We start from the raw sequence: 26502 nt of genomic DNA, 5'->3' as shown, positions 1-26502 counted from the left end.
GGCTGGATGAAAATACCTCATATTTTATCAGTACAGTATAATCTCATTATAGTAAACTCCAAGGGAACAGGAAAAGTGGTTTACTGTATCAGAAGTTTACTATATCAGAAATTGTACTAGAAATGGCCCAGCATGCCCTGGTACATTTTCTGCTGCAATCGAACAACTCTGTCCTCCCATTGGAGGTACAGTACAAGCACTTGCACATTTGGTGGACTACAAGGTTAAGTATACCTTAGGGCTGTATAGCCAGGCTGGACAAATCACTAGTACAGTATCCAGGGCTTTTTAAAAATTGCAGCCCCCACTGAAGAGAGGAAGCCACTCGCTTCCTGTGAGTAGTTTTGATACCTCCGCGGGCGGGACTTGCAGCATGTGTCCTGCAAAACTTACTGCTCACACCTGAGCCAATCATGAAGCCTCTCTTCAAAATGCAGCCAATGATAATAAGCCACTCACATCTATAATGCGTGTGGCTCTTATACCTCAGTACTCTACTCTCATTTACTTTAGTTTTGCAGCAAGTAGGCCTGCTCTGGTCTGCACTACAAGTGAAAATAGCCTGTACTGTGCTCCACAAGCTATCAGGAGATACCCGGAACTGTGAGAATACTTTTATCGGTGATAGCAAAGTGGAAGTGGTAACGCTGCATTTTCCTGTTTCCTTCACATTATTCCTCAATTTCCCCAGGCTGCTTATTTGTACAGTACTGTATATTCAGCTGAGGCCATATTTTTTGTCTTACAAATGTTATAGTACCAGACCTGTTTTTTTATATGCTCCATCTTATTGAGGAAGCGGGTTACTATTTTACTGGAGTATGTAATCAATTGTTTTGCTGAAAATTGATCAGCATTTTCTTGTGTCTGCCCGAAGGAGGTAAGTCCACCACTACCTCCTCATTTTAAATGTTTTAGATCTTTTTATCCTTCTGGCGCCTCTGTATCCATACTATGTTATACATATCCACCTTTGGTGGAGGGGTGTTACCCCTTTTTTCCTTCATCTACCTAGATCAACTTCTTAACCACTTGCCGACCGCCCACAGCCCATGGGCGGCGGCAAAGTGGACGCCTTAAGGACCGCAATACGCCTGACGGCGGCGGGTCCTTAAGGCATGTCCGGGGAGCGATCGCGTCATCTATGACGCGCGCTCCCCGCGGCGAAAGGTCCCGCCCACCTTGCCCGATACCCCGCAGGCCAATTAGCAGCGCCGGCGGGGTTTAAAATTACGATCTGGGCCAATAGAAATGTATAATACACTTTGTTTACATGACAAAGTGTATTATACTGGCTGCCTCCTCCTCCTCTGCACTCTTCGTCGCACGGATCTCGGAGGAGGAGGCAGCCCTGTATGGAGCAGCAGCAGCAAGGTTTTGTGCACCCACAGACCCCCCGATCGCCCACCCCAGCCCTCAGGACCCCCCCTGACCACCCCAGCACAGCAATAGTTGCACCCAAGCACCCCCTAATAAACCCATCAATCACCCCCTGCCACTATCTGCCGACGCTATATTGTAGGTTAGGTCCCTAACTGCCCCCTAGGGTCCCTTGATCACCCCCCCCCTACCCTCAGATCCCCCCAGACCCCCCCAGACCCCCACCCCTGTATACTGTATACTACTGTATACATCTGCCTCACCCACTGACCACCTGTCTATCACCTGTCTGTCACCTGTCTATCACCCCTTGTCACCACCACCCATCAGAGCAGACCCTAAACTGTCCCTTGGGGGCACCTGATCACCCACCCAGACCCTCAGATTGTCCTCAGACCCCCCCTCCTGATAACCTCCGCAGTGCATTGTTTACATCTATTCTCCCCTGTAATCACTCACTGATCTCCCATTGGTCACCTCCTGTGTCTGCCACCCATCAGATCAGGACCCAATCTGCCCCGTGCGGGCACCTAATCAACCCCCCTCACCCTCAGATCGCCCTCAGACCCCCCCCCCCCCCCCCCCCCAATCACCTTCCCAGTGCATTGTATTTGATTGTGCTGTCATTGTATTTGATTGTGCTGTCATTGTATTTGATTGTGCTGTCATTGTGTTTGATTGTGCTTTCATTGTATTTGATTGTCCCGTGATTGGCCTGTGATTGTCCCGTGATTGGCCTGTGATTGTCCCGTGATTGGCCTGTGATTTTCCCGTGTTTAACCTGTGATTGGCCTGTGATTGGCTTTGATTGTCCAGTGATTGGCTGTGATTGGCTTTGATTGTCCCGTGATTGGCTTTGATTGCCCTGTGATTTGCTTTAATTGTCCTGTGATTGGCCTGTGATTGTCCCGTGATTGGCCTGTGATTGGCCTGTGATTGTCCCGTGATTGGCCTGTGATTGGCTTTGATTGTCCCGTGATTGGCCTGTGATTGGCTTTGATTGTCCCGTGATTGGCTTTGATTGTCCCGCGATTGCCCTGTGATTGTTTCTCATTGCTTCTGATTCCCCACTCGCCACCACCCCCCTGTCACTATCCTAGTGATCTAAAAACAGTGATCAGTGGAAACTGTCACTTTTTTAGTATCACTAGTGTTAGCAGTTAGGCCAGTTAGCTAGGCCCCTTTGTTAGTGTCAGTTAGTGCTCAGCCCACTGCACCACAGTCACTAATTAGCGTCATCACTGTCGCTAATCAACATTGTTACTATATAGTATCTGTAAGTGATCATTACTGATCGCAGTCAGATCTATTAGGGTCACTAGGATCCACTAAAAAACGCAGTGTTTGCCTGATCAGGTCTGATCGTTCGCCTGCAATTGCGTTCAGCCCACCCCACCGCAGTGACAGAATTTTTTTTTTCTGATCGCTGCAAAAACCACTGTACACTAGCTGTGCACTGTAAACATCAGTTTTGATTTTTTTTTAATCAAAACTCAGTGATCACAGCTTTCTACCGCTCAAATACTCCCTTCCGCTAAGTAGGTGCTCTTTTTTCTGGATAGTCTCAGAGGAATACCCCCTAAATTTAGCAGTCCACCATGGCAAGAAAGGGGTATTCCGATGATGAGGTTCTCAGGTACATGGCCCAGTCGGATGAGGACGATTGGGACGAACCATTCGACGAATCATCTGGGTCAGAGTTTGTACCTGAATTGAGCAGTGGCTCACTGACCGATAGCGATGACGAGGTTGAGGTCCCGGCTAGAGCCAGGCGTACCACACCCCATGTCGTTGGACCGCAGGTGGCGCAGGATCAGCCTCAAGGGCAGCAGAGTGGTGCTCGTGCTGGTCTGAGATTTCATGGTGGGGCAGGCACCAGCAGCACAGCATCTCCTGGACCTAGAACCAGTACTTCCGTACACCCTGGTGAAGTGGCGAGCACCAGCATGGAAGTTGAAACTGGTTCGGTGGCACGTGCAGTAACACCCCAGTCACAGCCACCAAGTAGACGGGCCCGTACTACCCCTAGTTTACCAGAGGTGCTGGCAAATCCAAATTGGCAATCCCCTGATACCGCCGCACCCGTACTGCCCCCTTTCACCGCCCAGTCTGGAGTCCAGGTGATGACAGATAATCTAGGATCGCTCCTAGACTTTTTTTATCTGTTCATCACCCAGGATCTCTTAGACCTAGTCGTGGCAGAGACCAACCGTAAAGCCACACAATTTCTAACCGCCAATCCGAATGTCTTCCTTGCCCAGCCATTTCGGTGGAAACCAGTCCAAGTTTCCGAACTTAAAATTTTTTTGGGCCTTCTCTTACACATGGGACAAATCAAACAAAATGTGTTGCGGTCTTATTGGTCTACAGACCCATCACAACATGTTCCCTTGTACTCTGCTGCCATGTCCAGGACATGATTTGAGAACATCCTGCGCTTCCTGCACTTCAATGATGATGAAATCTGTCATGAAAGTGACCACCCTGCTTTTGACCGGCTCCACAAAATTCGGCCCCTCATAGACCACCTGTCATCAAAATTTGCAGATGCTTATACCCCTGAACAGCAAATTTGCGTAGATGAGTCCCTCATACGTTTTACCGGGCGCCTTGGCATCAAACAGTACATCCCAAGCAAGCGCGCCCGGTATGGGGTGAAACTGTATAAGCTCTGTGAAAGGGCCACAGGCTATACATCTTATTTTAGGGTCTATGAGGGAAAAAACTCCAAATTGGAGCCGGTCGGATGCCCTGACTACCTGGGGAGCAGTGGAAAGGTTGTGTGGGACTTGGCGTCACCCTTGTTCCAGAAGGGGTACCATCTTTATGTGGACAATTACTACTCAAGTGTGGCCCTCTATCAGCACTTAAAGTTAGAAGGAATCCGATGCTGTGGCACCATGCGGCATAGTCGCCGGGGCTTCCCCCAACGGCTCATTACCACCAAACTTCAACGGGGGCAGAGGGCCGCATTGAGTGCTGACGACCTGCTCGCGGTGAAATGGAAGGACAAGAGGGATGTTTACTTTCTGTCCACCATTCACGCAGACACGACAGTCCAAATTCAACGGCGAACTGAGGTCATTGAAAAACCCCTTGTCGTCCACGAGTATAATACCAACATGGGAGGGGTGGACTTCAATGACCAGAGGTTAGCGCCCTATTTACTTTCCCGCAAAACAAGGCGCTGGAATAAAAAAGTGTCCTTTTATTTAATTCAATTGGCAGTTTACAACAGCTTTGTTCTCTACAGTAAGGCTGGGAGAACTGGATCGTTTCTACAATTTCAGAGACAGATCACTATGGAACTCCTGTATCCAGGAGGTGTCCGGGCCCAACCCCAAGATGCAACTAGCCGGCTGCATAGAAGGCATTACGCCTATCCGATTCCGAGTACCCCAGGTCACCGAATCCGAAGAAAACGTTGTCGTGTCTGCAGCAGGGCTGGAACAAGGCGTGACACCACTGTTTATTGTCCCCGCTGCCCTGACCAGCCTGGACTATGCCTAGGGGAGTGTTTTGAGAGGTACCATGAGCAGGTACACTATTAGAGAGTAGGGAACTACAGACACAGCGGTAGGCACACAAGGGTCTCTCAGTGCTATTTCACACTGCTGCGATGCGTTAGGGCAAAATGCCTAGCGAAAGTCACACTTTGCGGTCCCCCCTACGCCGGAAGTGCTTGACTTAACGCTAGTGCATGCCTACGTTACTGCGTGGCTTCTGTGGCAATTTCGATCGGCCTGGAAGTCATGTTAGTCTATGTCGACGCAGTTCATTACTAGGCCGAATGCTACTCTTGTGGTATTCCCTGAAGGTCTGTTTTGGACGATATGGTGCGGCGGGCTCGACCCACCGGATATGTCAATATGCAGTGTGAAACCAAACATCTGGTTTTGAGAGATCGTAGTACACAGGGCTGCCAGAAACCTCTCCTTTCACTTGGGACAAAATGCGTAATGTACTTCGCCACAACTCTGTGCGATTTGCACTTCGCACATTGTCCCATGGGGGAGGAGAGGTTTGTCCTCGGGAGGTAAGTTAAAAAAAACAAAAAAAAACAAAAAACAGGTAAGCAAAGAAGCTAATGTTTAGTTTGCAATGTTAAGGTTTTTATTAAAGTTCAAAGTTTATTAATGTTAATGAAGGAATTGCTTTGCTGCTTGCTTGTTTTTTGGGGTTTTTTTGTATTTTTTTTCCTTTTTCCATCCAATAACCTTCCAGGTGGACCGAGCGAACGACTAACCAGCTGCAGCACTGATGGTGCATCCTGACAGAACATTGCGCGTCTGTCAGCTTACACATAAGTCGGTGCATGCAGCGCTGCAGGACGAGATTTCTCCTCCGCAGTCAAAAAGATACGTTTGCCGAGGCATATGGGCCGAGGAGTGGTGTTGGGGATTCATATGCTTTGGCAAACACTTTGTATCAAAAAAGAACTCTGGCAATGATTTGTTCATCCACATCGATCGGTGTATATGGATAAATCAGGTTTGCCAGGGCATACGAGCTGGTGGGTTTGGATTTTTGGGGCGGCAGCTCCTATGTCCTGGCAGCCGCCTTCCCCTCCTTTTTGTATTGTTTTGTCTTTTTTCTTCTCTCTTTTTTCTATCCAGACCGACCAATCAGCTGCAGCACTGATGGTGCATCCTGACAGAACATTGCGCGTCTGTCAGCTTACACACAAGTCGGTGCATGCAGTGCTGCAGGACGAGATTTCTCCTCCGCAGTCAAAAAGATACGTTTGCCGAGGCATATGGGCCGAGGAGTGGTGTTGGGGTTTCATATGCTTTGGCAAGCACTTTGTATCAAAAAAGAACTCTGGCAATGATTTGTTCATCCACATCGATCGGTGTGAATGGATAAATCAGGTTTGCCAGGGCATACGAGCTGGTGGGTTTGGATTTTTGGGGCGGCAGCTCCTGTGTCCTGGCAGACGCCTTCCTCCTTTTTTTTTTTTCCAAAATTTTTTGGCAGATATTTTTTCATCCACATTGATTGATTGTTTGACGTTCATTTTTCCTTTCAGCCCACAGTGCATTACCCTTATGCCCAATATAAGGAGTATAGCAGAAACTCCTAATACTGGCCATACATGTAATGATTGCAGAGACCCTAAAATGCCAGGACAGACCCCACGAATGATGCCATTTTGGAAAGAGGACACCCCAAAGTACTCCGTGAGGTGCATGGTGAGTTCATAGAATGTTTTATTTTTTGTCACAAGTTAGCAGAAATTGTGGTTTTGTGTTTTTGTTTTTTTTCACAAAATGTCATTTTCCGCTAACTTGTGACAAAAAATAAAATTTTCTATGAACTCACCATGGCCCTCATGGAATACCTTAGCGTGTATTCTTTCCAAAATGGGGTCATTTGTGGGGTTTGTTAACTGTCCTGGCAAGTGGGCGGGGTGCTAAATTTTGAGCACCCCTGTAAAGCCTAAAGGTACTCATTGGACTCTGGGCCCCTTAGCGCAGTTAGGGTGCAAAAAAGTGCCACACATGTGGTATCGCCGTACTCGGGAGAAGTAGTATAATGTGTTTTGGGGTGTATTTTTACACATACCCATGCTGGGTGGGAGAAATACCTCTGTAAATGACAATCTTTTGATTTTTTTACACACAATTGTCTATTTACAGAGTTATTTCTCCCACCCAGCATGGGTATGTGTAAAAATACACCCCAAAACACATTGTACTACTTCTCCCGAGTACGGCGATACCACATGTGTGGCACTTTTTTGCACCCTAACTGCGCTAAAGGGCCCAAAGTCCAATGAGTACCTTTAGGATTTCACAGGTCATTTTGCGGAATTTGATTTCCAGACTACTCCTCACGGTTTAGGGCCCCTAAAATGCCAGGGCAGTATAGGAACCCCACAAATGACCCCATTGTAGAAAGAAGACACCCCAAGGTATTCAGTTAGGAGTATGATGAGTTCATAGAAGATTTTATTTTTTTGTCACAAGTTAGCGGAAATTGATTTTAATTGTTTTTTTTCACAAAGTGTCATGTTCCGCTAACTTGTGACAAAAATAAAATCTTCTATGAACTCACCATACTCCTAACGGAATACCTTGGGGTGTCTTCTTTCTAAAATGGGGTCATTTGTGGGGTTCCTATACTGCCCTGGCATTTTAGGGGCCCTAAACAGTGAGGAGTAGTCTTGAAACCAAATGTCGCAAAATGTGGTATCGCCGTACTCGGGAGAAGTAGTATAATGTGTTTTGTGGTGTATTTTTACACATACCCATGCTGGGTAGGAGAAATAACTCTGTAAATGGACAATTGTGTGTAAAAAAAAATGAAAAAATTGTCATTTACAGAGATATTTCTCCCACCCAGCATGGGTATGTGTAAAAATACACCCCAAAACACATTATACTACTTCTACCGAGTACGGCAATACCACATGTGTGGCACTTTTTTGCAGCCTAACTGCGCTAAGGGGTCCAAAGTCCAATGAGCACCTTTAGGCTTTACAGGGGTGCTTACAATTTAGCACCCCCCCAAAATGTCAGGACAGTAAACACACCCCACAAATGACCCCATTTTGAAAAGTAGACACTTCAAGGTATTCAGAGAGGGGCATGGTGAGTCCGTGGCAGATTTCATTTTTTTATTTTTTTGTTGCAAGTTAGAAGAAATTGAAACTTTTTCCGCTTACTTGTGACAAAAAATAATATCTTCTATGAACTCACTATGCCTCTCAGTGAATACTTTGGGATGTCTTCTTTCCAAAATGGGGTCATTTGGGGGGTATTTATACTATCCTGGAATTCTAGCCCCTCATGAAACATGACAGGGGGTCAGAAAAGTCACAGATGCTTGAAAATGGGAAAATTCACTTTTTGCACCATAGTTTGTAAACGCTATAACTTTTACCCAAACCAATAAATATACACTGAATGGTTTTTTTTTTATAAAAAACATGTTTGTCCACATTTTTCGCGCTGCATGTATACAGAAATTTTACTTTATTTGAAAATTGTCAGCACAGAAAGTTAAAAAAAATCATTTTTTTGCCAAAATTCATGTCTTTTTTGATGAATATAATAAAAAGTAAAAATCGCAAGAGCAATCAAATAGCACCAAAAGAAAGCTTTATTAGTGACAAGAAAAGGAGCCAAAATTCATTTAGGTGGTAGGTTGTATGAGCGAGCAATAAACCGTGAAAGCTGCAGTGGTCTGAATGGAAAAAAAGTGCCTGGTCCTTAAGGGGTAGAAAGACTGTGGTCCTCAAGTGGTTAATCTTGAGTGGGGATAGGTCTAATCTCCCCACCTGCTTTTACAGTAGTTACCTATGCAGTAACCATGACTTGTGAGTATACTGCACATACTCTTTCCACACACCTTCATTTACCAGTGCATACTACACTACATTGGTGATGGGAGAGCTGTCAGGCACTCGGGCTAAGCTGTACTAAGCTGGTCAACAAAACATGTATATCACCCAGGTAAAACTATGTGCTCAAGACAGGAGAAAAAGTTCCATGCAAAATGTCCAGAAGGCAGAAATATTCTGGCACTATAGTTTAATAGAAGCAAAATCGGTACAAAAATGGAGCAGTGCGATGTGAAGACATTGCAATAAAATAGATCATGACATTGCAGATGATCAAATGCTGTGCAAAACTTGTGATGTGAGTGGGAGGCAGCGTAGGGCTACAGTAGGTGCACAGCCTTACGACCGTTTCGCGGCCTTACTACCGTTTTTACCCAGGTACAGCATCACAAGTTTTGCACAGTTTGCACAGCATTTGATCATCTGCAATGTCATGATCTATTTTATGCACTTCGCACTGCTGCATTTTTGTACCGATTTTGCTACTATTAAACTACAGTGCCAGACTATTTCTGCCTTCTCTACGCTACATTGGGCTCTCTGTGTCCCTCTTTTATATCCAGAGTCAGTGTCACATAGGGGCCAAAACATATTTACTATAACAGAAGTTTTATTATATCAAAGTTTACTATACCAGGCATTGCTCCCATAGACTTATAATGGAGATTGGCCGGGACCTGAAAAGGTAGTTTACTATACCCAAATGTTTACTATATCAGAGTTTATTATAGCAAGATTATGCTATACTACAGAGGGTACCTTCCATCTTTTCAGTAAAGATACCATAATTCCCTTTTCTCCTAAGTTTTTACGTAAGAGATTATTTTTCATCTTCTGTTTAACCTTCCTGGCAAGCCGCGCAAGAGGTTTTCTCAGGCCCTGCTGGGCCGATTTGCACAATTTTTTATTTTGCTAGCTGCTTGAGCACACCGCTCGCCCCCACGCCGATTCGCCACTATGCTCCACGCCGCCCTCCCCCTAGACCCCTTGCGCAGCCTGGCCTATCAGCGCCAGGCAGCGCTGAGGGGTGGATCGGGTCTCCCGATGATGTCACAACGTCGATGATGACGGGGGAAGCCCTCCAGGAAATCCCGTTCTTTGAACGGGATTTCCTGATCGCCGATCGCCAGAGGCGACCGAAGAGGGTAGGGGGATGCCACTGCACAGCGGCTATCATGTAGCGAGCCCTAGGCTCGCTACATGATTTTAAAAAAAATACGAAAAAACGGCTGCGCTGCCCCCTGGCGGTTTTTAATAGACCGCCAGGAGGGTTAAAAGAACTTTTCAGCACTCTGCAATTGAAAATGTACCAAAAACTACAGTAGGTGAAAAGTACTGTCAGAATTATTCTAGTATTTTGTTGCTCGCTGGTGGCTGTGGAAGATGTCTGCGCTATATAAATAAAAAAATTAAAAATATGTACCCTACTAGATGTTCCCAGTCACTGACATAACTCACTAATCATTAGGATTACATCAATGAGCATATTTATTGATAGTCCTCATATATATTGAATGAAATAGTCCAAGCAGACAAGAAGAAACAAAACAAAAGATATGAATGAAAGAAAGATTTTTTGTTTGTTTGTTTGTTTGTTTTTTTTTGAAAGCCAGTGCTATGGATTATTTGGATTATTATTTTTTATTAGGGATCTGCACAGGATTCAAAGTGTCAACCGCTGAGGTAATTAGGCATCACATTATTCCCATTGCCTCTCCAATACCATAACATTCCTGATATCCATCGGTACTGGTGTTTTTGAGGAGATTCCACATTTCAGGGACCCATAGCAAACCGCCTATCACAGTGCATGCAAAATGTTTTTTTTTCTGCAGAGCAGATGGTCACACAGTTGGTGACTCCTTGCCTTAGGGAAAACAATCCACTCGCTTGGTGTTCAAAAAAGTAGTACTTGGGAGGGTGGTCACTGGGTTTTTTTGAAGAGTGGAATTTAACTAGAGTCAGAAATGGTAGCAAAGAATAGGTGATGGATGTGAGGTGCACTTATATCAGATGTGTTAGGGTTTTAAGCTAGCCTGAGATGCATGATCCACCAGTCCAAGTTGATCATGTGGTCTAGGTCAAAGGTATTTTCTGTCATGTCTTGTATTCGTTTTTATTAATAAAGTAGTGGATGTTTAAAACTCCACCATGTGCTGTCTGTGGCTGAGTACTGGTTAAGGGCTCTGCCCTTGACATGGGAGACCAGGGTTCAAATCCTGGCTAGAGGCAGTACCTATTCTGTAAGAAGTCCTTGAGCAAGACTTCCCAACACTGCAGGCTGGCCCCTTGAGCGTGCCCTTAGTGGCTGCAGCTCTGGAGCGCTTTGAGTCCAACAAGAGAAATGCGCAAATGTAAGGATTATAGGAGGATTAGGTACTTATCCGTTAGCCGGGCGCAGGTGGCGCTGTTGTAGCTAATTTCGATGCGCTGTAGTAGCGAATTTCATTCATACTTAGTTAACGTAGTACTGTGTGAATGGAAGCGCCGCAGGTGGCGCTAATTACATTGATACGGCACGTAACAATACAGTGTTAATGGGAACTAATATGTATTTCAAGTGGCCGGAACTGTCACTTAATACAATTAAAATGAAGGCGGCGGCAATTTAACAGATGAAGCCGCCGCCTTCGTCTGTTGTTCTTCTTTGCCCTCTCGCTTCTATACAATGCTGGCAGCTGGGGGGGGGGACACGCGTGTCCCCCCGCAGTCGTTCCTCGCAAGCAAACAAGCAGGATTCCCTGCCGCGACGAACGACTCTGGGGGGGACAAGCATGTCCCCACAGGCTGCCAGCATTGTATAGAAGCGAGAGGGCAAAGGGGGAGAAGAAGAACAACATACGAAGGCGGCGGATTCATCTGTTAAATTGCCGCCGCCTTCATTTTAATTCCATTAAGTGACAGTTCTGGCCACTTGAAATACAATGTATTAGTTCCCATTAACACTGTATTGTTACGTGCCGTATCAATGTAATTAGCGCCACCCGTGGCGCTTCCATTCACTCAGTACTACGTTAACTAAGCATGAATGAAATTAGCTACAACAGCGCCACCTGCCGGATGCCCCCGGCTAACGGATAAGTACCGAGGATTATTATTATTGCCACAGTGGAGAGGCAGAAGTAATGACACTTGGAGTCAGCCAGAGAAATATTAAAAGTTAATTCCTTATTGATCCTACTTCAGAACTTGGCATTTACTTTCTCTGCTAATGAAAGATTGCACCAGTGATAATTTTTCCCTCACTACTTAATGCTGGTCCTGGTTCTGTAATTGTTTATTAGGTGCACCTGTGACTGTTTCTTCCCTTTGAGCTGCAGAATTCTGAAAATAATTGCCCAGAGACATGAATTTGACAATATGCTGTAAATGAAAATGTTGTGCATCAGTGCTACTCTCAGTATGCGTGTTTCAGTATGCTTGAAAGTTGTGAACCATAGAATTGTTTAGATGGCAAAATGATGAACAATGAAATGGAAGATTGAATATACAGATTTTAATAAGTGTTAATCCACTCACAAGAAAATTCTAATTAAGTCATATTTCATGGGCGAACCTGATGGAATAACAAATAATAGGTGTATATGTGGTTTGTAGATACTTGTTTCCTCCCCTCCAGCAAAATTAAATGTTTCTCTGAAGGATTTTATGCTTCTTAAAAAAACAAAAAGTTTATGTGCTCTAAATTTCTCTTCTCAATTCTCCAGGAGTCCTTCACACAAAATGATATTTTTATTTTAGCAGAAGAAAAGTCATTGAATTGGTAGCATTTATATTTATCTGCCCTAAGTTTTGGGTTATGCTTGTGAGCTAGGAAACACAGATCCAAGGGTGTTTGTCATTACTAATGCAGATAAGTGAGTGAATTCTGTAAAGTTTTTATCACATCTAAAGCAGTATGTTTTATGCCTCCATTATTTCAGCACTTGTACCATCTGTTGAATATAACTGACGTATTTGATCAATGATGTTTCCTTGTTATATCTTTTTCCTTTTTCGGAATAATTCCCTTGTAAGCACATTTTTTTTATGTACAGCTGTTTTTGCCCAAGTGCCTTAAAGAGGAACTCCAGTGAAAATAATGTAATAAAAAAGTGCTTCATTTCTATAATAATTATGTATAAATGATTTAGTCAGTGTTTGCTCATTGTAAAATCTTTCCTCTCCCCGATTTACATTCTGACATTTATTACATGGTGACATATTTACTGTGGGCAGGTTATGTAGCTGCTGCTAGCTGTTTTGGCTGTTAGAGACAGCTGTAAACAGCTAATTCCTGTCTGTGAACCTTGTTTCATTGTAACAAACTGTAACAAACTGCCAAAAGTACCGCGGTCCCAGAGCTTCTTGTGGTCTGTTTGTGAAAAGCAATATATTTCTCAATCCCAACCCAACAGCTTTCCTGCAATGATACATTCATTCCACAGGGAGGAAGGCTCTCCACATGCCTGGGGAAGCTGACTATGCTGTGCATAAGCAGCAATGAGGAGTAATCACATTTATCTAAGTAACAGCTGACAGGAGTGCAAGGCAGCCTTCCTTTTGAATTACATGAGAGGCTTACATGAGAGATCAGGGGAGCCACAGACATGCCACTTACATGCCATCCAGTTCAAACTCTTACAGTAACTCTAACCTACAAAGCTCTCGGCAATCTATCTCCCCTGTACATCTCATTTGTTTCCAGGTACCAACCCGATCATAATCTCAGATCTGCACATAACCTACTTTTGTCCTCCTCAAGAATCACCTCCTCGCATTCATGTATATGTTACGGCCAGAACCCGAAGTGTGGCCACTTCGCGTTCTGGCCAGCCACTTCGGGTTCTGGCCGGCCAATGTGCGAAGTGGCCGCAGCGCAGAGGCCAATGTTAGAAATGGAATGATTACACTAAGCTACAATGTATTTTACGGCCGTCTCGCTGCGGCCAAATGTATTAGAAGTTGGTTAATTTAATTAAATATAGCCGCCGGCTTTCGCACTGCCTCCTCTCCACCCCCCCGCCTCTCTCCTCTCCCTGCCTCCTACACAATACGGAGCAGCTGGGGACATGCATGTCCCGGAGAGTCGTTCATCGCGGCAGGGGAAGCAGAGCGAGGAGGCTGCAGACATTGCTTCTGCCAGCACCCGCACTGCAGGAACGGCAGGATTCCCCTGTCGCGATGAACGACTCTCCGTATATTGTATAGGAGGCAGGGACAGGAGAGAGGCAGGGGGGGGGGAGGAGGAGGCAGTGCGAAAGCCGGCGGCTTCATCTATTACATTGCCGCCGGCTGTAATTAATTAAATTAACTAACTTCTAATACATTTGGCCACAGCGAGACGGCCGTAAAATACATTGTAGCTTAGTGTAATCATTCCATTTCTAACATTGGCCGCTGCGCTGCGGCCACTTCGCACATTGGCCGGCCAGAACCCGAAGTGGCTGGCCAGAACGCGAAGTGGCCACACTTCGGGTTCTGGCCGTAACATATATAAGATTTCACACAAGCTTCATCCCTCCTCTCAAATGCCCTCCTACAACACACCTGTCTCTCGCCTAACTTTGATATCTTTATATGCACCCTCAAAACTCACTTTTTCCGACAAGCATATGCTGTACCTTACTGTCCCTTTGATTAAAGGCCAATTTGCACTCTATTAGATATCCTTAAAGAGGAGCTGTTAGGTATAGGGTCGCAGAGAAAAAAAACCACATATATCAGTAGCTAAATATTGGCTGTACTTACATTACATATGCATTTCACTGTCCACGCTTGGATTTCACAGAATTTTTATATAGTATTTGCAGAGAATGATGCTCCTGACAGCTCATGGCAGGTTCCATGTTTGTCTGTCTTGTATGAAGCCAATTGTGATGTAATATCCTCCCTTACCCTGCTTCCTGATGATTCGATTCACAAAAAAGATCCTAATGGTTCATGATTGACAACACTACTGTGCAGTGAATATTAATTAGCCATGTGGCTAGGAACAATAGCGGACTCATGCAGTATACTCTAACGGAGCATGTGCCCTGTGAACAGCACATTGATTTTCAGTGCTGTGAGCTGGGCTGCAAATTACAAGCTGCTGTAACATGAGCCTGTAACTTCTCACTGTGAAAGCAGCCTTAGGGCGGGATAGAGAAATGAAGGGGAGGACCAAGGGAGTGCAGTGGGGAGAAGAAGCAGCCCCAGAATGCTTTGCAGTATCTGTTATGCGTCCTGCCGGCCTCCTTAGGAGCTTGGGAATAAAGAGCCTTGCTGTTTAGCAAAAATCAAAGTAAGAGAGATTTTTACTTCAGTATTGCCTTTTGTCTTCCTTCTACACTGTTTAACACAGGAGAATAGAGGTTTAAATTAGCTTTTGCAGCCTGACAGTTACTCTTTAAGCACACTGCCTCTAGGTATGATTATTGTAAACTACCCCACCTCTTGTTTCCCCCCTATTCCTGTGGATTATAAGCTCCAAGGACAGGGCTTTCTCACCTTCTGTGTCTTGGAATATATTATAAATTTTATTCATCATGTTACTTTTTGTCACTGTAATTACCAATTCTGTATTTTGTATCGATTCTGTATTTTGTACCAACTTTGTATTTTGTATATTGGTATACTGTATACTATTGCCTGTATTATTATGTATCCCATGTTTGTTTCTTACTTTGTACAGCACCATGAAATATGTTGGTGCTTTATAAATCAATAATAATATAATTGAACTAAACAGCTGATTGGGAAGGGGGTATTGATAATGAGTATAAATCAAAGAGGGAGATGGAACAGATATCAAGCAATACTGGTATCTTGGAAATTATTGGTCGATCTAGCAAATAAATTTAAATGGGAATTAAAGGCTATTCTCCAGTAGAGTTTTAAGAAAAGTATCCCCACAGATTATACATTTAAAAACCTACTGCCTACTTGTACCTTAAATAACTGTGATTTAGTAGCTACCAAAGATTTATAAATTATATATAAGGACCTGGACAAGCCCACCAGATGGAGCTGATAATTTGGTTTACCTCAAATCTTTATACCCATAGTCTTTTGGTATGTTGCTCCCACCCTTTGGAACTCCTTACCACACTCAGCTAGGACAGCTTCATCCTAGGAGTTTTTGAAATCTGGACTGAAAAGCTGCCGGTTTAGTCTGACATTTACTGATGTGTTGCTTTTTCCTTTAAAATGTCAACAGCAACTGGTCTGAACATATTAAGTGATAAAGATGCTAATCCTGCTTTCAACATTTTCAAAACTTTTTTCTGCTGTTATGGTTTGGCACGAGCTTACCCCAATGAACTTATTGAAACAGCAAAACATGATGTTATGGGTGCAGGAAAGAGCAGGCCAAAGGGAAGAAGGAACAACATAGCACGTATACCTTATGTTTCACAATATAGTGTGTACAGTAATAATGTTAGTAAAATTATTAAAAAACATTGGTCAATTTTGACACAGTCCTTCCCCTCTGTGGCTAAGTTCCAGAATGCACCATTAATGTCATATAATGACCACCAACACTTAGAGATAGATTGTGTCACGCTGAAATGGGAACACTTGTTAGATCACCTGAGCCCCCTAGAAGGGACACTTTCCCATGCCTCAATTGTGTCCATTGCAATTCCATTATTAAAGGTAATCAATTTGTTCATTACCATACAGGAAAGAAATTTGACATCAAAGGTTACTATACCTGTGACTCACAGTTTGTAGTCTATTTATTAAAATGTCCATGTGGATTTATCTATGTGGAACAGACAACGATTAAATCGAAGGTACGTCTTTCCTCTCATAAAACTGCGATTCATAAAAAAAAAATATATATATATTGAACAATCTGTATCGTATCATTTCAATAACTGTGAGCACAGTGTTAGTCAACTGAGATATCAAATACTGGAAGCCCCTTAAAAAGAGTGGGGGACAGATATTAAAAACTATTATTAAGGGATGCCTATTGGATTAGATCTTTGGACTGTATGGAACCCAGAGGCCTTAAAATGGAGTATGACCTATCACCATTTTTATGATCTGTGAGTTATTATATTATATATCTGTTTTGCTTAGGTTTTGATGATTTCTGCTATCCTCATACATCGTGGGGTTGGACAGTGGGGAGGCGGGTTTTCCCTCCGCCTGTCGTACATGTCGATATTTCATCTTGCCGACAGTGTGCTATTGCCGGGGGAGATGTTCCGTGTCCTCTTAGTGCTGGGTGTGCCCACAGGGATGACGAGAGGCTCCCTGGTCTTCCCAGTGTGGTATTGCCCGATGCGTTGTAGGTGCTACCTCATGGGTCCCTCGATGTCTCCCTGTTCTCCATCGTGGCCACACACTTCAGCACGGTGTTTACATCGTGCATTGTTGTGTGCTGTTTCCTTGGTACCGGCGTGACATCATGTGTTGGCGCTGCCAGCGGACGATTCCCTTTCTGATGAGATGCACATTGGTCGGCGCTCTAGCTGGCTGTTTTCCCAGCTATGATGCATGGTTGTCTTATCTTCCATCAGGTTCGTTGACCTGAAGGAGGAGACTTGGCTATGACGGGTGGAGGTAGGGCGTACCCTCTTTAAGGAGGTTGCGCCTTTTCGTGCCCACTCCCTGCTGCCTAACAGTCACATGGGTTGTGGGCTTGATGATGATTGGCACCAATTTATGGCATCCGGTTGCCAATCAAGTCCGCGCTCAGAGAAGAGTGCTCATTGGGTAGATACTTTGCAGCATGGTGATTGGCTGCTGTGGACATTAGGCTGTATATAAATAGTGTGCGTGTGATATATAACAGTGTGTCATGAACTTGATAAAGGAGTATATTACTCTGAAACGTTGTTAATTTTTAACATGACAAGACTGCAATAAACCGTAAAAGATCAACATTGGACGGTGCCAACTTCATTCACAGGAATCATAACGTGGACAGGACAATATATCTGTTATAGAACGAGTATTTATCTACTTATATATGTGTTTTTTTATTTTTTACGTTAGCATGGGTGTTAATTGTTCTTTAAGACATAATGCAATCAGCCACTAATTACTGATCTAAGATATGCCAGATGCTTTGAGTCTAATGGGAGAAATATGTTTGTTGGTTATTGTACTGGAAAGATGACTTTTAGATGGAACAAAGCAATACAAATGAATGCTCTATGCTTTGGGGATAATTCACAGACAAGTTATGAAATATCTCAAGTTTGGTGCCTTGATAAATAATCTATTCTTTTTGTATTCTATCTGCCTACAATCTTGCAGCTTTATTAGAGAATTAAAGATACTTTACCATCACTGGTGTTGGGGCACTGGCATTTTGCCAAGAAGGCACCATATAAACAGCAAAGTACCCGGTATCCAGGATCGGTGTGGATCACCTGGTGTTGATACATGTGCTTGCTGGTTGCTTAAAGGAATACTTTCGATACCCAAGTGTTCTAAAATGACAGTGTGCAAATAATGTCTAAGTAGCTGTGTTAAAGAGACTTAACGGGATCCTTAATCCTGCAACAACAAAAAAAGTCAGTTTTACTCACCTGGGGCTTTTACCAGCCCCCTGCAGCCGTCCCGTGCCCTCGCAATCACTTGCGGATCCTCCTGTCCCCCGCCGCCAGCTACTTTCACTTTTGGCCGACAGGCTCACTGCGCCTGCGCAGGCTTGGCCACGCGTCTCTTTCTTTGCATTCCGTCCGCAATACTGTCCTGTGCACGACACTATTGCTGACGGGAATGCAAAGAAGATCTCTACGCATGGTCATGCCTTTTGGCGAAACAAAAGTAGCTGGTGGCGTGGGACAGGAGGATCCGAGAGTGACTGCGAGGGCACGGGACGGCTGCAGGGGCTGGTAGAAGCCCCAGGTGAGTAAAACTGATTTTTTTTTACAGGTTTAAGTGCCTCTTTAAAAATTCATCAATTTTTTACATCACATATTTGTGGTAATGCCATGCATACACTGCTGCAATTCTCTTGTTTCTCTTTATAATAGTATGTACCTTTTTGTTTTCCAAATACAAGGCTTGAAAAATCAAGATTGTTATATTTAAAGTATAGATTAAAGTCAGATGTATGCTAAATAATTATGGAAAGTCACTTGAATATGTGTTTTTTTTTGTATATTAGCTTGTACTATTCCAGTTACCATCCAGTAAGAGCAATTCAAATGATGAAAGTGGGTAAACTGCAACTTCATATGGGATTGTTTTCTCAAGCAATGGATACACTGAAGCAGGTCAGTATGTTGAAGGATTCAGGGGGTAATAATGCCATTATTTATGTTCATTGGCAGGGCAGTGGAGTTGGATAATTTTGTACAAAATCCACAGCCCTGATAAGTATTAGACTAAGGAGTCGGAGTCGAGGAGTCGGAGTCTGAGCCATTTTGTGGTTTCATAAACTGAGAAGTCGGAGTTGGAGTCGGAAGATTTTTGTACCGACTCCACAGCCCTGTTCATTGGCCATGCCCTAATTGACACGTGACTGTCAATGAAATGTGTATATTAATGTTTCTCACACTTAGCCTCCTGTACTTTCCATTGCCATAAGCTGTAGTGTTATCTGTAGCTGTAATGAGAAATCTCATAAGTGGGGATGATTAATGTGGATGACATGTGACAATCGTTAGAGAGGACAGGCTGCATTTGGAAGAGAATGTTTTGGTGTATTGTAGAGCCAGATTGGAGTTGTGTGGGTAGGGGCTTAACTACAAATCTTGCAACCCCCCCCCCCCACACACACACACACACACACACGTTCATACCCTTTTCCCTCTGTAGTGACCCCATGACCTGGGGGTCTATATTCTGGAGGTCATATAAAAGTATATCCACCATTGTTCCCTTCAATAAGACTAAGGCCACTATTACTCTCTTCATCCAGAACAAATATGATCTCAACAATTCCTGCTATAGAGCGGAACCCAAGTGTTAGGCGACTTATGAATAGTTGGAGCCATTCCATATCCCTGTTTATATAGTATTTGTTACAGTAAGACATTATTTTAGGGGGGTTAGGACAAGTTATGTGCATCATTTAGGGCTAGATTTAAAGTGGACCTGAACTCTTTCACAGGACAGAAGGAAAGCATAGAGAAAAACAACTTGTATGTATTTAGACAGAGTTTAGCCTGTCTAATTCCCCCTCATCTGTGACTAATCACAAGTGCAATTTGATCTCTCAGTAGTGTCAGCTGGCTGCCTTGGCAGGGATGCTAATTTATTTACACAGGATGTTATCTCTATATCTACTTGCATGCAAGCAGGAAGTAGACACACTGCAGATTAATTGCAGGATTTGTATCAGCTGTAACAAAGAAATGTTTTTCTGTAAAGATTATTATGCTGTTGCTTATCTTTTAGAGCAGAGAAGAAGTTCTGAGTTCAGTTCCACTTTAAGCCTCCTACACACATATGAGGACTGTCAACAGAGAGGGATCAGGGCTCGATCCATCAGGCGATAGTGGGAGCTAAGACTGTAGTCCCTGACCTTCAGGTGCTCAGCTGAGTCGATAAACCAGGCTGATCAGTGGCCAAGAGGCTGACGGAAGTCATGGGCCACTGTACACACCCTCGATTCTCAGCAGAGGCGTCTGCCGAGAACAGTCTAGCATATGTACGAGGCTTTAGGCATAAGGATGGGCTGTGCATTAAAAGAGGAGGTTGGGGGAGGCATAAGGAAGAAATGAAAGGTAATGGAGTTGGGATTAGGCATCTGGAAGGGCTTAACATTAAGGAAAGATTTTGGGGGCAAGTTAGGGATAGGCAGTAGGAGAAAGGGGATTGTGTAAACTGTACTGTGTACAAGCCAAACGTATGCTATCACTTCAGATAGACTGCATTTTGGCCCTCTGTTTTAAACATCCGTGATCTAAACAGTCCATCTTTCTATGAAATTATGGTTTCAAACATAGTAATGTAAACAGAAAAGAAACAGAAGTAGAGGAGTGCTCCAGTAGAGCATTATCTTTTATTCAAAATTCGTAAAAAGATAACAAGATGTCTAAAGACACTTTGTTTATCAATGCACCATACATCAAAGGTCAGCGCAGGTTTAGAAAGTCATTATATGTAGGGAATGGTAAATTCTTCACCACAATATATCAAATGCTCAGAGGTAGATATCCGCCAAACATCAAAACTAGAAAAGGCTTACCAGCTCCCATCAACCCACATTATAAGGTTGTAAAATGGCTCAGGTCACAGATAACGTCCAGGGAACATCAGACGTCGTTAAGATCCAGTGGACATCCGTATGGAGGTAAAGTTTCAGGAATTTATATAGGAAAACAAAAACGGCAATATCTAAGCGTAACCCGTTTATTTAGATAAAATTTCTTTAAAAGGCAGTAGATATAAAAACGATAACTCACATACGGGGCCCATAAACAGGGAACCCCGGAAGATTAGCACGTATGTAATGGTCAATCGTAGATCAATAGAAGGTAACAGGCGGCACCATTGTCTATTGATCTACGATTGACCATTACATGCGCGCTAATCTTCCGGGGTTCCCTGTTTATGGGCCCCGTATGTGAGTTATCGTTTTTATATCTACTGCCTTTTAAATAAATTTTATCTAAATAAACGGGTTACGCTTAGATATTGCCGTTTTTGTTTTCCTATATAAATTCCTGAAACTCTACCTCCATACGGATGTCCACTGGATCTTCACGACGTCTGATGTTCCCTGGACGTTATCTGTGACCTGAGCCATTTTACAACCTTATAATGTGGGTTGTTGGGAGCTGGTAAGCCTTTTCTAGTTTTGATGTTTGGCGGATATCTACCTCTGAGCATTTGATATATTGTGGTGAAGAACTTACCATTCCCTACATATAATGACTTTCTAAACCTGCGCTGACCTTTGATGTATGCCTGACTTCTGAACTTTTGGACATTGTTCTTCTCAGTGGCGGTTCCATTGTCCCTTTGCGCCGAAATATTTGCTACTATATATCAATGCACCATGATGGTGAAAATGTTCTTCATTGTTTGTCCGCCCAGTGCCATATTCATCGGTTACCAATTTCCAAGGTCGGCATGCTAAATCAAATGTGCCTCACACTGTTGGTCTGCCAGCGGTCTCACAACCCATTTGGGCGTCCTTACACCTTTGTCAGGTGACCTGCTGCCACGCGCACGCCAAATTTAAACACTTCTTTCTCTCAGTGAAACTGAATTTCATCAGTTTATTTTTACTTTAGGTTTCCTTTAAATGTTGTAGCATTTTTTAAATATAATAAGTTTTAGCAATTATTAGTATTCACTTTTTAAAAATTGTCGCCTGCTTCAAATGATCACAAATATAATCTATAGGTGTGGTTTGCCTGCCTTTGGCCTCCTGGACGTACTAGCTACGCCCAGGAGGCCATGTGCGCTGCCGCGCGCCCCCGTGGCCGATCGCGCCCGTGCACGCGCACTCCCGGCCCGCGGTTCGTTAGCCAGGCAATCAGTGAATTGGGCTATGGTGCCCGATCACTGATTGCTCTCCCCCCGAGAAAAACCGTCAGCTTCGCACAGAAGCTGAGGTTTTTCTGTTCCTATTTCCCCCGACGTCACTCTAAGCGTCCGTGTTATGCTTAGAGTAACGTCATTGTAAACAAACTCATGGCTGCCATCTTGTGGCCAAAAAGCTAACTGCTTGAAAATGCCAAAAAAAAATAAAAAATAGACCAATATGTAAAATAAAATTGATTTGCATCCCACCCTCCCAAAAATACCCACATAAAATGTTTAATAATAAAAAAAATAAAAACGTTACAATTAAAAAAAAAACACATAAATATTTACCTAAGGGTCTAAACTTTTTAAATATCTATGTAAACATGAAATATTTCTATTTTTTTTTTAATTATAAGCTTGTAAATAGTGATGGATGCAAAACGGAAAAAATGCACTTTTATTTCCAAGTAAAATATTGTCGCCATACATTGTGATAGGGACATAATTTAAATGGTGTAATAACCGGGAGAAATAGGCACATACAATACGTGAGTTTTCATTGTGGAGGCATGTATTATTTTAAAACGATAATGGCAGAAAACTGAGAAATAATGCATTTTTTCTGCTTTTTCCTTATTCTTCCTGTTGAAATGCATTTACAGTAAAGTGGCTCTTAGCAAAATGTACCCCCCAAAGAAAGCCTAATTGGTGGCGGAAAAAACGAGACATAGATCAGTTCATTGTGATAAGTAGTGATAAAGTTACTTCCAGGACTAAAAAAGAGAAAATGCTCACCATGCCCATCTTGTGGCTGTCACGGACGATTGCGGGGACGCAGGCGCGTCCTGGAACCGCCCGTGAAGAAAAGAACGATCGCACTCGATTCCTGCGTCGATTGCGCTTCAAATCGGTACAATCTGGATTTATTGTGTAGGAGGTCTGCAGTCCCTTCTTAGCAGAGGAATAGCATCACCTTAACTGCAGGATGGCTCTTTTGATATGCTAATGAGCCTAATCTGCCCTGGAGGGCCCTGGCTTCAAGCTGTGCTGATGGCCATCCATCAGGTACAAGGTGACAAGCATCCTGGCAGAAGCAATCTAGCTGGGGGGAAAGCCAGACCCACTGGCTCCCTCACTGCAGGGGAGATGACACCTAGCTGGCTGCCCCAAACTTCAAAGAAGCCTTTGCCTGGGAATAACCTCTGTCTCATAGCCATATCTATAACTTCCCAGATCTGTCATATTTCTGGGGTTCCTAAGGTGGCAGCAGTGCCAAACGTGGGGGAAGGGTAGCATGAGCCCCGGTGCTGGTTCTGAGGAAGTTTCAGAACATTCTGAGGTAAGGACTACCAGTTAGGCAGTCTCAAAATGCCCTGATGATACCGCAGGGGTCCCACCCCTCATGTCTGGTATCAGGGCGCTGGGTAAATCGAGACAGACCTGAAAATGTTAATAAATCTGCCCTGACCTGTACGGTTCTGTGAGATAGAGCCCATATATGGGTAGATATGATTTCTAGCCCCAGTACAAGGGGAGGGCTCATCTCATCTTTGAAGGGGGTGTATGGCTCCCCGCCCTCACTCCCTCCTACTGAAGCAGGGGCATAAGAATGGCTGAGGACCCAAACTCAGTGTCCTCCATTCTGAAACATCTTGAACTCATTTATGCCAGCTTGAGGATATGCTGGCATCTGCCTGGTCTGAACTCTGGACTTTGATTGAAACCAAGGACTTTACAAGTTTTCCCACTAAAGGACCTCTTTCCACCTACTAAGTATTTTTCTCCCTTCTTTTATTTTCTTACTGGTTATTACTGTCTTAACGATTGTTGATTTTAATAATTGTCTGTATATATTAATTATTTATATTGCGTGAATAAACGACTTTCTCCAAGTCATTCACTTTCCGCTACCCTACTTATCAGCACACACACAGAAGTGATCCCGTGTCTCTGAAGATACGCTACTGTTTGTTGTTGGCTAGACAGAATATCGTGTGTTTAACCGTTTTATTCGCAGGATTAGTCAGTCAGTAAATCGGGTCCACTGGCCCATACCAGTGGTGGTGGCAAATCCCATGAACCAGTGGGTGACGTTGTAATCACCCATATCTCACAGGCTCCCTTCTGAGTTGTCTGCGGCTAATTCTTAACGGTTCCTGCGCATTGACTGCGACCAGAGTTCGCACGATCTGTGCGCTGGCACCGTTTAGAAGGCTAAGTGCGGTCAGCCACGAGGGCTCCTGTGACAGTGGTGGCAGCGGTGGGATCTGTGTTGTGCTGAAAGTATCTACGATAGCGCTAGCGCTATCGAGAAACGAACTAATTCGTTGGTGTAGCTGGAAGGCAATATATTTTTTATATATACAGAGAGACTGTGTAGCCAGTACCCCTCCCCAAAAGTTTTATTTTATTTGGCATGGAAATGTCCGGGAACTACAAGAAAATGGGCCTGGCGGACCTGCAAAATCTTTGCCAAGAGAGAGGCATTGATGTCGGCCGCAAGAAACAACAGGACCTCGTAACGGAATTGTTTCAATGGGATACCCAGCAACTGCGGGAGCCGGGAGTGTCCGCTGAAGTGGATACCAGCCCATCTGACAATCGAGGGGAACCAGAGACTGAGACTCCTGACCGTACAGAGGTTGTGCATCCTGAGGGCCCTGCATCAACAGTTACGCCGGAGAATGTCAGTGTGGACCCCAATCCCAGAGTTTCTGACAGTACTCGCCCGGAACTGGCCAGTACTGGACTGTCCGTTTGTACTGATCCGCTAATGCAGCAGGCGTTACAAAAGCTGATGGACACTGACCTGGACAAGTACCTGCAGTACATGCGTGAGGAGCGCCAATCTGCAGAAGCGCGGACAGAGCGCCAAATGCGGGAGGAATGGGAGCGGCAAGCGGCTGCTACGGAACGGGAACTCCAACGACAGCATGAGCTAAACATGGCAAAAGTGCAACAGGCCAGCCGGAGTTCACCGCCCAGCCTCCCTGCTGAAGGAGCTGCAGCACCCGTAAGTGCAAAATTTAAATTTGCTAATATTGAAAAAGACACTGACATTGACTTGTTTTTGCGGTCTTTTGAAAAAGCATGCCGTCAGTATCGTCTGTCCCCAGACCAGTGGGCCAGACATCTGACACCTTTGCTGCGCTACAAAGCGCTTGATGCTTTCGCAGAATTGCCTGCGGAAAAGGATAATGATTATGCTGCTATAAAAGACGCTATCATTACTAAGTACCAGCTGACGCCAGAAGCCTATCGGAAAAAGTTCAGGGCCTGGCAGAAAAAATCTTCTGACTCGTACCGAGATGTGGCCAGCAGCTTGCTCACCACACTCCGCCAGTGGACACTAGGCCTCACCAAAGGGTCTTATGGCGTCCTAGAGGACTTGATAGTCCTCGAACAATTTCTGAACATTTGCCCTGCTGATGTACGACAGTTTGTGTTAGAACGCAGGCCGGCTTCAGCCACTGTCGCTGCAGACCTTGCTGAGACTTTTGCAACTACCCGGGTGGCTGATACCCGCAGAACTGTTCCATCCAGCTGGAGAGGAGGTCAGCCCAATACCTCGGCAGACCCTCCTGCCCCTGTGAGCCGTCCGCCACAGAGGCCACCCAGCGCAGCTGCTGCACCCAGGCCTGCAGCGCCTGGAGAGGTCATCTGTCACTACTGCCGCCAGCCCGGACACATGAAATTCGACTGTCCGGAGCGGAGACAGACACCACCAGCACCTGGATCATCTGCATCACCTGCACCTCACCCACAGCAGAGGCAACCCGCCAGCGAACCACAGCCTGGATCATCAGATTTTGTCCTGTTTGCCCGCGGAAAGGAAATCCGCGACCGAACCGACCAGCAGCAACTTGTTAGAGTGAACGGCAAAGTTGTCACCGGATTCCGAGACACCGGAGCTGACATCACGTTAGTTCACTCACACCTTGTGCCAAAGGAGAGCATCAGCTCCAGCCGATCCCTTGCCCTTACTGGAGTAGAAGGCACCCTTTTTCACATAGCCCACGCCAGAGTGAAGCTGGATTGGGGAGTGGGAGGGGTCCAAGAAAGGGTTGTTGGGGTTATGAAGGATCTCCCAGTCCCTGTGTTGCTAGGGACTGATTTGGGCAAGCTTGTGTCCTACTATGAACCTGCCACGACCGCCTTGTCGCTCACGGAAGGAGACGGACTCTCCACCCACCACCAGGTACTTTATACACTTGGGGGAGCACCAGGGGGAGGCGGGTTGAATGTGCCCAGTTCAAGGGTACCAGGTTCAATAGTGCCTGCTTCAAAGGCACCTGAGTTTGATGTACAGACTGTCTGTTGTGAGGATGCTGTAACTGTACCTGAGTTTACTGTACAAACTGTCC

The 26502-nt window shown here is 44.6% G+C and overlaps 1 protein-coding gene across 3 annotated transcripts in view; it reads left to right on the top strand.

The window, feature by feature from the left end:
* Positions 1 to 26502, top strand: part of SMYD3 (SET and MYND domain containing 3) — a 437216-nt gene that overhangs the window by 390195 nt on the left and 20519 nt on the right. For 2 of the 3 annotated variants that reach the window (XM_068232068.1, XM_068232066.1), the window contains one exon: positions 18822 to 18930. In XM_068232068.1, the coding sequence (XP_068088169.1) occupies positions 18822 to 18930 (109 nt within the window). Of the gene's footprint in view, positions 1 to 18821; positions 18931 to 26502 lie in introns of those variants that run through there. The other variant, XM_068232067.1, reaches the window with a different exon arrangement.

The sequence above is a fragment of the Hyperolius riggenbachi genome, chromosome 4 (genome assembly GCF_040937935.1).
Source record: "Hyperolius riggenbachi isolate aHypRig1 chromosome 4, aHypRig1.pri, whole genome shotgun sequence".
Classification (NCBI taxonomy): Eukaryota; Metazoa; Chordata; class Amphibia; order Anura; family Hyperoliidae; genus Hyperolius; species Hyperolius riggenbachi.
The sequence above is the reverse complement of the archived record's forward strand: the minus strand, read 5'-3'. Positions and strand labels throughout refer to the sequence as shown.